Here is a 12,549-nt window from a genome sequence, read left to right on the forward strand (position 1 = left end):
AGCCACTACAAAAATAAAAGCCGCTTCTGTATATAAACACAAACTTAAATGCGGGCACAACAGTTTGACACCAGCAGTGTGTGCATGCTACCCCAGGCGGGGCTCTGGGTCCCTGCTGTTGGCCGTCTGGTTCCACGCCTGCTCTACCTGTGTTTAAAAGGGGTGGCCCCAATGCTCAGTCCTCAGAGTGCAGGCTGGGCTGGGCCCCCAGGGCTTTCAGGGTGTGGGTGCCATGCAGCGGACGCCTTTTGTTAGAGGCTGGGTAGCAAAGAGGAGGAGGAACTAATGTGGGGGGTGGGGGGACGGAGGAAAAAAATGAGTAATGCTATGAGTCATTCTGCATTAGCAGCAAGGGAGGGAGACAGGGAGTGGAAGGAGGGGGGGAATACTTTTGCATGTTGTATGAAGCTAGGCGCCATATGCCATCCGAGCTGGGCTGCCTCCTGAGTCAGGGCTCTTGGTTTGACAGGCCTGTGCTTGCCCCCTCCTTACCCCCAAAGCTACCCCCTTCTCCCCTAACAAACACCCTCCTCCCTCTACGCCTTCCTATGCTCCAGCAATGGCCTAGGCAATTGCTTTGGTTGTGCATGGACTGTGCTCTGTGCATTTGTGTGTGTGTGTGTGTTGGGGGGGGTACTCAGTGATCTGAACACATCGGACATTGTCGTGAGTCCCGGCAGGAACAGCTGGTCAGCTGGAGAGAAGGGTGGGAGGGGGTAGGGATAAGGAGTGGGAAGAGATGGGAGGCAGTGCGCTACACTGATAATGGGATTAGGTTAAAACATTCAGTGGGGGAGAGACCCCTCCTCTCTACGTAGCCCCCCAAATTCTGTGTAAACTCTCAACCGCTTGAGCAAAGCCAATGCCAGCCTCTGCCCAAACCACTCTGGCCAACTCCAAGCAGGGACACTTCAACTCAGAAATGGCCCCTAACCCAACACCCAACTGCCATACTGGACAACCGTCAACTGCCTCAAACTAAAACCATCCAGTAATACAGATACACCACAAGATAATATACATTCACAACATGCCATGGTGGTTTATTAAACCTCCCTTTAAGAATTTTACATTTTTGCTGTATATTTCAGTATTTGAGGCATTTTTATAAGATCCGTTTGTTGGTCTGATCTGTTGCCATAAACAGGAAGTTGGCTAGTTATACTCACATCGGCTCAGACCACTACATGAAAACAGCATATAATGACTAGCTTGGCGTCTCACTGTGCCCAGTCAAGCACTGTGCTCCACAGTGATATAGAGTGCTGAGTATTATCTATGAGACTGCCGACAGTTATGGCACAACAGCTGGCAAATTAGACCTATCAACGATGCTAAATAATTCATGTGAGACAACATTAACATGGCAGATCCTATTCATGACATCCAATCATGCATACAGGCGCACTTTCATCTCTGCTAGGTGAGGAATCTTACAGTACACAAAAGAACACACTGTCGTTGGACAAAGACACAGCAAGAGTGGGACAATAACTTGCTCAGAAGGGGTGTGAGAATATGCCATTGTCAATGCAGTGACTGTAACGATTATGATGGTGTCTGGGGTGTGTGCAGCAACAGCATACACAGTAGTACATACAGGACATCATATCAATTATGTTTCAGTATAAATCCACAGAAAATTTTGTACATCTCATTTTGGCATTTAGGGGAGGTGGGGGACTGTAAATATGCTCATATGATCCTGTGAGGGGGGACATGACAGACTTCAGCACTGAAAGGATCAAGTCTTTTTTCTGCTACTGCACACAGATACACACAGACACTCACCACCTAAAAGCCTCACTCGCATGACTGGCGATGGGCAGAAACAGATTATGGCTATTGATCGCTGCCTGGAGATGGATCCGTGTGTGTGTGTGTGTTTATGTGTGTGTCAGAGCAGAGGATGGGGACCAAGGGCAGTGTGCAAAAACTATTGATTCTGTCCAGTAGGGAGGCTATGTCTCTGAATCAAGGTCAGTTCCACACTGTCTCACCTATTAGGAACTTAGCAATTTCCCCAACACACAAGCAGGCAGTTTTTAACCTTAACAATACCCCTATCACAAAGAGTGATGGACGGCAAATCAAACTCAAGTGCTTGCTGAACAGAGAAATGAATCCCAGCTTCTGGATGAAGACATTATTCTACAGTGACAGTATGAAGGATCTTCATCATACAGTGAAGGGACAACAAAGCCATTCAGTGACAGGCTGAGTTCAGGTGACACAAACAAACATATTGCCTGTAGTTCTTCCTTGCATCCGCTTACGTCACGGACAAATGATTGTCAATTGATTGACAAATTTGTCAGCTGTATTCTGGGTTAACATAGAACGCAATGAGTAATGTATTGCTTCAATACATGTTTTAAATTGATCATTTTGTGGTCTCAATTATTCAAAACGGTGCAGTGGAGGGTGGACTAGTTGCAGACAATACACTTAGAACACACAAAGCCAGACCAGCTGCATTTTCCATCAGGCATATAAATAATAGATGATACATTATGAGTTGTCTGTGAGGGGCTTGTGCTATGACGCAAGGCTGTCTTGAAAGAAGAAATTGACACATTCTAACCGACAATAAGAGCTGGACAGTGTATGAGAAAACAAATATTTCACAAACTCTGACAGTTTAGAGACGGAGGAAAAGCAGAGGTGACGGAGGATGCGATGACGATGGAGAAAGGATGACAGAGAGACAGACAGCAAAGGGGTGGGTTATTATAGCCTATCTGTGTATTTTCTGAAAATGTTGCTGGTGGTCATTTTTCAATATCAAATCCTATTAGCCTGAGATATCTTGTGAGCGTTGCGGCAGACTGCTGGAGTCCTCTCAAGCCTTGTGACAGAGCGAGAGAGGGGGCCTGCAGCGCCATACTGGCCTTTTATCTGGACACACAGGGGTCATATAGCTTCTCTTTGAAGAAATATTCAACTAATTACCTTAGAGAGTGGCCTCACAGGCACAGAGCAGACTGTGGATTGTTGAGGCATTGTGAAGGGGTAAAGTAAGGATGAGGATTTTCCATCTCACACAAAGAACACACAACACAGGAAAAAAAGGTTGTGTCATTGTTCCAACCTGTGAGAGCTAAAGAGCCGAATAACGAGGGAGGGGGGAAAGTGCAAAAGGCTGGTATAATACAACAGCAAATCCATTGGACATATTAAAGAGGACCTCCACCTGCCACTCAATACTTTAGTTTATGGTTTATGCCAGTGCTGAACATTGTGTCAGTCAGGACATCTCTTCAAATCTAAAATGTGGTTATCACATGGCCTACATCACACGAAGCAGCTTCTGTCCTCACCAGCTCTCAAGCCAGGCAGACAATCAGCAGAAAAAAACAGACATGCAGATAGTCATGCTGGCAGTGTGCGTTGCCTGGCACATTCATTCATCTCCTCTTTTGGAGTGTGCGAGGCCTGGCAGCCTATCAGAGCCAGAACTCTAGAGGCAGCGCTTATCTCCTCTCATAGATCATAGTTCCTCTGCTAAGGAATGCCAGGTAAGGCTTTTGCGGCTCAGCACAGGCCCGGTACTGTCCCCTGCAGCCACCCACCCCTTGAGGCTCACAGAGGCAGGCTGGCCTGTGGCGTTCCCCCCTCTGTCACTGAGAGTCACACTGGGCTAATTCACTTGGCGTCGGGTAACAGACATCTGTCATTCAGATTCCCCCGGGGACACACAGAAAAGGCCTGATATAGGGGGCCAGGGGATGTGATGCACTGTGAAACGCAAACAGGCAGACACATACTTACACACACCCAACTGTAAACAACATACAACATGTGTGTTGCAGGAAAATTAAAAGACCAAAAGGCTTTTTTGTGAATGACAATGACACAATGACTTCATAATGATTCAAAATCAACAACAACATTTTCAAGTACCGTATGTCAATGTTTTAAAAAAACCCCGAACAGAAACTATTCTTCCACCCAAATGAAACCTCCTCAGGGGGGGTTTCTATAGCAACCGCCAGAGGGGAAGCGTGGTTCTGGTGAGGCGGTACCGTACATGCTGTCCGAGGAGGAGCAGGGCGTTAAGGGAGATCAGGTTTCCCCCTCCTGGGGCCATCCCGTCTCTTCCCCCATCTCACCCCCCAACTCTGTGCTGCTGGCATTCACATGCTAATTCATCTCCATTGGTGATTACACTCCCTTTAAACCAACTGACAACTACAGCTGGAGTCAGGCTCTTAACGGCCCACTGTTGGATGGATGGGTGGAGGGATGAGAGTGAGTATGTGTGCGCCTGTGTGTCTGTATGCACTTGTATGAATTTGTTGTGGGTGCTCTTATTTTGGCTCTCCTTGTGCTCCATAAAACAGCACTAATAGATGATGACACATTATCTGTGCTCCTGCCCAAATCAGCCTCACACAACCTCCCATGCTGCTCCAGGCTGTGAAACAGCCCCGGCCTAATAGCTGTATGTAAATCAGCCAGCCCATAAAGATCACTGTCAGTGCTCAGCTGTGTACGTTGGCTGACGTGACAAGCACGCCACATGTCTCAATGAATTTACCCAAAGGGAGCACTGGTGCTGCTGAAAATGTAAGCTCAGTGGTGTTATCTAATGAAATTATCATCAAAACATAGTTAAATGTATGCTCAGCACCTTAATGGTCTCAGCTGTATGGGTAATCAGTGGTTGATTCTGATTGTTCCCCCATTCCTCTGGTGAGCCATGCACATGTGATAGTAAACAGTAAATGAAGCAGACGGCATGAAGGGTAAAGGATACAAGCTCTGGTAGAGAGTCAGCCGGGACTTGACAGCTCTGCTGGCATTGACACAGGTGGCCCGCACCAAGCTTGGCAGCAGTGTCCCAGTGATGATGGCGCCATTAAACAGAGGCCCAAAGAAAGGAACCTGGGGAAGTTAAGAGTAAATAAAACAAACAAAAAAAAAAAACAGTCAAGCATAGTAAGAAAAAAATAATATGAACTTGAAGAATATGTAATTGCCTGGAAATGAGAAGGGATTGATCATTCATTGATTGATTTCTTTTTGTTCCTATTTTTCTAACCGTTTCTCCATCTGTTTAGGGCAAGGGTTCAAGATGAAATTGGATTTTTACTTAACTTTGCATGACAACCACACACATCTAATGTGAATCAATGTAAGGCAAATGAAATTAAAATGACAATCAATACTAAACAAAGCCCTCACATTGAGCTACCGAACAAATACAAAGGGGCAATATGCATTTTAGCGGCAGTGCATGATTGTGTGTGGGTACACGCGTCTGTTCATGCATATTGGAAGGGGCCCTTAATCACTGAATGGTCATTGACCTGGAAATTGACGTGAATGTCAAAGTCTCCAAAAGGTCCTGCTGTCTTTAACTTGGTAGTTCAACTAGTAACAGTCAAATTATGCAATAAAAGAATTTAAAACTGAAATGATACAGACCAATTAACTTGATCATGTACTAGAAAACTGGGGTGACGCTGTGAAACCAGAGTAGATAACATTTTAATATCTTGGACCTAGTGGCAGTTAAAGTCATAGAATTTCAGAAAATTCAGCAGGGGTTGGGGGGCAGAACAGTGGCCGTCTCTGGCCATTTCACTAAGATTTGGCTGTAGAGACTTACTGTTGGTTTGAGACTATAATATGTTTTACAAAATCATTTGTGAACTATCTGCAACCATTGCAGTATAAACATGATGTCCAGTGTCTTGTGTGTATTATTTAGTCATACTCATTTGAAAGAAATCCTGAAATAAAAGATATGGTTCTTGTTAAGGACCTACCACTTTTGAACTACATCTGACTAAAGTTGGTTGGCTAAAGTCATTTATTTTTGAATTCACTGACTCTCTGACTTCTACTATCAAGCTGCATAAAGTGTTATTAGTTAAATAATTTAACCTGCATATCAATGACATCACAAATAGTGTAATCACTAAATCTCTGAATATTATGGACAATAGAGATACTCTCACATTTCCCTGTTCCTCAAATCTCTTCATTGGCTCCCTGTAGCATAACATATAGGATCCACTTCAAAATCCTCACTCTCACTTACAGAGCATTACACGGTCAGACTCTTGCCTGTGTGGCTAAACTATTTCACCCTTATCCACCTGCTTGCACATCAGACATTTCCGGTCAGTTCTATCGCCGACCTGTGGTGACGGAGCTTTTGAGGCCACAGCACCTGAACTGTGGAATGGCCACATCCCTACAGTCCGCTGATTGCGTAGAGCCGAACAAAAATCAGCTCAAGCCATACTTGTTTAGACCGGCGTTTGGGTAAGCTGGATATACCGGGTCTGCATTACATTATTGTGTACTTTATTGTATTTTCCACAATGCATTGTGTTTTTTTTAGCTTTGCACTTTTTAAATCACATAGTCCATATTGGATCCCGGATGAGGGCGCCGCCGCCCACGTCCCACTTTAGTCACATTCGTTTGTGTTTGTTGTGTCTAGTTGTTAGGTGATGCTATAGGCTACGACATAGTAATGTAATGGCAACATAATTCACTATCTTAAGGAGTAATTACTTATACACCCAGTGACGTGATATTGGATGACATGTTGTCATAGCTTCTTGGTACATAACGGCTACCGTAGTTCCAACAAAGCGATGCGCTGGAGAGCACTATTCGTTTGAATGCAAAGTACAATTTCACCACTAAATGGAAGTAATTCCTACATTCTGTCTATTTAAAGGAAAAGGAAATTTGCCATCTTTTATGTGGATGTCCAATCACCTTTTGGTGCTAAATTGACTGAAGAAATACATTTTCTCTGTGCATGCTATATTAACCTAGAGAGCCGAGTAAGCAGCTGAAAAAAAAAAAAAAAAAAAAAAATCTGGTATCAGTTTGTAGTTTGAGAAGTATTGACCAATTGTGTTCAAGCAGGCTTTGGTTGAATGCAGGCAAACAACACATGTAGAAAGCAAAAGAGGCTGAATGTTTTAGCCAAACTGCAATCTCGGGTTTAAAAGTAAGGTCGCTGCTTGTGAAACAACCCGGTTGTACACGTCGTTTCTCAACTCCAACTGCAGTCTTGCTTCTGAAGTTGCTAATCGGATGAACCATGAGCAGTGCACAGAAAAGGAAGTCTTTGGTCGGGATATTCAGTGTTTGCTGCTGAGTTAATCAATCAGTGTCAGTGAAACATCAGCCATTGCTTAAAACAGTAGGTTTCGCTACTGTGGATCTCTCAGTGAAACTTCCACCATAGCTCGGTACAGCAGTCTCTGACTATTGTTTGCAGTTTTGCTTATACAGGTGGGTGAAGAAATAGGAGTGAACAATGCTTTATAATCAATACCTTCTCCAAAGGATACTAGGTCCTCTGGGGCTGTTATACACTGGACTGTTGTAATAAAGTTAAGCTGAGATTCTATTTTTTCTTGCAGTATATTATCCATTTTGGAAAAATTACTTGCTTGAAAGAGAACACTATAGAGGAGGAATGCCCATTGTGGGGAATACAAAATAGATCATTTTCGGGAATTTGTTTTCCATTTGAATAAAGTTAATTTAGAAAATATTGTATATATATCTGCTCAAATACAGTATATCCTCACAGACAAAGACATTTCACCATCCTCTGGAAGGCCACACAGTGAGTGCAGTACTTCAGAGTAGGCAAGATGAAAGCTAGCCAGGAGAGGATAGTAACCATTTCCAAGAGCACATGCCCACAGTGTCAGTAGTAATGCACAGCTGGAGTATAGGAAGCTGAGAGCCTCGCAAAATACAAAAAGGAGAAAAGACCATTAAAACTCATGACAACATCTGAATACGTAGCAAGAAGAAGGGACTTGTGAACAGAAACTGGAAATTAGTGCAATGCTGGAAATTTGTTTTTCTGCTTATTGTGCCTAAAAACAAGAAACTTTGCCATGTAAAACATTAAGTGCATTATTGAAGTTATAGAAAGAAGAAGGATCTTATAAGTTATTACTTCTCCCTACTCCTTTTCAAACATACATACATACAAATATGTACTCATTTAGAATTTGCTGTATATGTTTACTGTTCATTTTATTGGATATTCCTGTTTTCCAATTATTTGTTTCAAATGAAAATGAATCTAATCTAAACTAAACTGTTAGTATGCATGATAAAACTAATTTAGTTTGATCAGGTGCAATAAAAGTAACTTGCCACCTCCAATGAGTATTGACAAAACCCACTGACTGCTGTGGTTTACCTGTGGTTTCTTCATGATCTGGATGAAATACATGTGGTTCTTCATCGGGTAGATCATAATAAGCACGTCTCCAAAATCAGTTGGGATGATGCCACGTCGGTAGTCCCGGGTGTGCTCTGACCACACTATGTGCACCTCATCATTTCCCAGGTGACGCAGCTGCCAACAAACAAAATCAGTCTAATCAAGTGCCTGGTGAGTGCAGGTGATTTTCATCCCTACAGTGTTGATGACAAGAACACATATTAGTGATATGAGGGCATGTTATTGGGTTCATCTAGCCAGTACCTTCAGCCCACACCTCTTGAAGGCTGAGGAGTGAACTGATGTATAGGAGGCACTATAGGGGATAATATATCAATATGCACTGTTGAAGATACAACATAATTGCAGCAGGTGGGAGACAAACTATGCTTGAAAATAACGATTTAAATAGTTGATGGTTTTGACTCCTTTTATAGCTTTTTTCATTACAAATTCAAATTGCAAACACAAAATTAAGAAAATTGAGCATTTCAAAACCAAATAACTCAAATCAAATTGACTAACCCCATCAGAGATGAAATTGCTTCCCATTTCCACGCTATTCACGAACTCAAATGAAAGCGCAGGACAAGAACGTATACTTAAATGACAGGAAATTGACTGATGCTAGTTATAAACAGGTAAACAGTTCCACCCTTCCCAAAGTAGAAGAACACAGCCAAATTATATTCTCTGAGAAGTGGAGATCACTTATGCCTCAATTCGACTGCATGGTTTGGCTCGACTTGACTCACTTTTTTGTACCAGCTTTTCTCTATTTCATTTCCACTGTGGATAGTAGCCAGTAGCCCAGTGCTGTTTTCTGGGGGTATCATGGACACTGAAAAGTGAGCCTCTACTCAGAAGAAAACATCTGCCAATGTACTGTGGGCCTAATGAGCCATTAACAAACATGCCCTCGCCACCAAAAATGCAATTAGCACATTCTATTATAAGCCCTTAATTATGGTAATACGGTAATCTTAAACAAATCCACGGCATGCTGATTACTGGTGTTTGCCAGTTCTGTCCAAGGATCGTCAGGTACCAACCAGGTCAGTCACTGGGACAATTTCAGAGAAAATGTTGAATATGCATTTGTGGTAGACAATCAACACTAGGATGTTAATTTGGGTTAAGATATTAGCATTTGGATGAGCTTCGTCACAAGTTTAATGAGGATGTTTATGCTCAAGTCAATCATCTTCTGCACCAATCTATTTACTCCTTTGTTAATCACATTCCAATGTTTGAGACTTCTTTTATAAAATGTGATTCAAGTCAAAGGCTCTTGTCCAATTAGCCCTCTTTGACCTCCCACCCAGCCAATCGGCTTCACACATATGGAGACAGCAGATCAGCGGGCCACAGAACACAAGAGGCTCCTTATAAAAACAACCTGCAGCAGCCCAGTTAAGCTGTGGTGCCTGGGGGTGAATGTGATAGCTAAGGCACCAGTCCATCACGCACACGCACACGCACACGCACACGCACACGCACACACACACACACACACACACACACACACACACACACACACACGGTCTGACCTCAACCCTGCAGGTCGCTTCTATAACTGCATTACAGAAGCCAGCTGCTACTGCTGCAGCCTACACTGCCCCTAAAACCCACAATTGGATTGAGGAATTCATGGTTTTCCCTTTTTTTCTGATTTAGTTGTTTTTTTCCCCCCTCCATTGTCTTCGAACAGGCAATCTGCCCAGCGAGAGCTCCCCCCTCTGTCACTCCCCCACAGTAGGCCTCTGTGGTTACACGTAGTAAAGTGGGTGACTGCTGGACTAAAAGTGTTATTTTTAAATTGACAGGGAAACCTCCTACTTGGACACAGACAAAACCCATTTCTCAATCCAATTCTTCATACCACTTTCTCTTTTCTCTGCCCTGCCATCTTTTTCAGATGCATCCATGCATGCAGCCAGCCCGCCAATTTCTGTACAGCCTGTATTGTGTGGAGAGCTGTGCAAGGTGAGCACTGGCAATTACAGAAGTTTTCCAGCAATAGATGGAAGAAGAGCGGCAGCACACTCTGCTCTAGGCATGGCCACCCCTCCAGCGCCTCACTCTGGCCAACTAAAGTCAAAATCTTTACTCAGACTAACTGATTATTATGGTCACTAGGTACAGGTTCAGGATGGGTTTGGAATGAGTAGGGGGTTATTTGTGAAACAGAGAGGGGGGACAGGTCTGTGGAGGACTGGAGGGGGCTTGGATATGAGGGGTGCCTGATGAATTTCTCTTCTCAGCAGGATACTGTCTGAGAAGATTGGCAGCACGGGCAGAGGCCTTGCGGCTCATTTCTTTGTGCTAACTGCTAATGGTACACTGCAGCTCAGAATCCCACTGAAGAACCAAATCGATCGCTCCTGTCGCGGTAGCAGGAATTGGATAAAAGGATCCTGCCAGCATCCGGCCGGTGCCTGCCCTAGCAGGGAGAGCTAATGGCTGAATCCAGGCCCTGGTCACAGCACACAGGGAGGGGGGCATGGGCTAGCAGAATCATAGTCATTACCGCAGCGGCACATGCCCTCTCTTCACTCACGCGTCTACAACTCTCTACTCTTCAGGCCTGCCTGGCCAGGGTCACTAATCAATGCCCGCACTCTGGAGTCACACCTCCTGATCACAGCTTAACACAGAGCTGAAGGCTACAACAACATACTGCTATGGGCAGGTCAAACTGTGTAGCCATTTCACAGCATCAAACCGGCAAAGACGTTTTCTTCCTATTCTTGATATATTCTGGATTTGAGGTGTGCTATTAATAAAATACATATGATGATAATCGAAATGTCACAGACAAGCAGATTGTGAAAAGTTATCAAAACACAGGTTAAACACAAATGAATTATATATATATATATATATATATATATATATATACACACACACACGCACACACTGACAATAACAAATAGGACTTTTTTTTTTTACCTTTTTGGTGAGGCAGTCATCAGAATCAGATGGCATACGAGTTGAGACGTGGAAGATGGCTTCCACGGTGGAGGTAGCATAGTAAGGAGCTGTTAGACCCGTGCTGCCATTCCTCTGGAGGCCACCCATAAAGCCACAGTGTGTGGCCAGGTCCACCTGAGGGATACATGCGCAATGAGTGTGTGTGTGTGTTCATATTTAGGTATCTGTGGATGCAAAGGGTGTGTTGATTTGAGGGTGTGGGGTTGTCAGCACCTCCCATCCCAGTCCAGACACAAAGTCTTCATAGGCCTGGCTGCCTACGCTGTTAGACAAGATGGAGCACTTGTCCTCTTGGCCCTCTCCGATGTAGAACACAGCAATCTTGTGTGTCTCTCGACTACAGAAAAAAAACATTTAGTAGTCAATATAAATAAATAATAAACAACAACAAAAACAAAAATAATAAATACAACAACAAAGCAGCCAATTTCACTTTTTTAAAACAACAGTATTTGAAACTGTTCTCAATACTCTCGCCACATACAAAAATCTCGCCACATACAAAAATGCCTGGCAAATGTGAGTTCAATGACTCAAAACAGTAGGCCTCGCTCATCAAGGTAAATGTGTTAAGTGTAATTGATTTGTTCAAATCAGGGGAGCAGAATGTTAAAAATCAAGTTAGTCCGCACTTTTCACTATCTCTCTAGCTCTAACATAATTTTAAAAAGGATGGAAGCAAAGGCCCCATCTACTTTCCCTGTTGCCATGGCAGTACATCATGCTGGGGTAGATTTAGGGCACTTGGCATGCTTGCGCACAGGTTGTTTTTGCCCAACCAAGTCTGGCTTGGAGAATGAAGTCTAGTCCAGAGGGATATCTTTAATAAGCTCCTGTCATTAGCAATATGTGGTGTACTTATTGATTGGACTATGAGAGCCACAGTAAGAGAAGGACAGCAAGTCCGATAGTGGGAGACTTCCAGGGCTGTGATCAACAGGAGATAGTACAAATTAGAAAGATCACTGGGGAGGAAGGGATGGAGTGGACAATATAATCTGCTTAGAGCAACTGTATGATTTATAACCTGTGTTCATTTCATATAGAAACAGCTTTAACATGGTTTACCACATAATTTGATGATTGACGGACACAAATATACACCTCTGGAAAAAAGAACACGAACACGAACACGAACACGAACACGAACACACACACACACACACACACACACACACACACACACACACACACACACACACACACACACACACACACACACACACACACACACACACACACACACACACACACACACACACACACACACACACACACACACACACACACACACACACACACACACACACACACACACACACACACTCCAGATT

General features: G+C 43.6%; 1 protein-coding gene across 3 annotated transcripts in view; it reads right to left on the bottom strand.

Annotated features, from left to right (window-relative positions):
- Window positions 1-12,549, bottom strand: part of ralgapa2 (Ral GTPase activating protein catalytic subunit alpha 2) — a 98,425-nt gene that overhangs the window by 24,621 nt on the left and 61,255 nt on the right. For all 3 annotated transcript variants that reach the window (XM_084014022.1, XM_084014021.1, XM_084014020.1), the window contains 4 exons: window positions 11,429-11,552; window positions 11,174-11,329; window positions 8,198-8,356; window positions 4,760-4,887 (listed from right to left, as the gene is read on the bottom strand). In XM_084014022.1, coding sequence (XP_083870148.1) covers window positions 4,760-4,887; window positions 8,198-8,356; window positions 11,174-11,329; window positions 11,429-11,552 — 567 coding nt within the window. The remainder of the gene's footprint in view (window positions 1-4,759; window positions 4,888-8,197; window positions 8,357-11,173; window positions 11,330-11,428; window positions 11,553-12,549) is intronic.

Source organism: Eutrigla gurnardus (assembly GCF_963514095.1).
Source record: "Eutrigla gurnardus genome assembly, chromosome: 7".
NCBI lineage: Eukaryota > Metazoa > Chordata > Actinopteri > Perciformes > Triglidae > Eutrigla > Eutrigla gurnardus.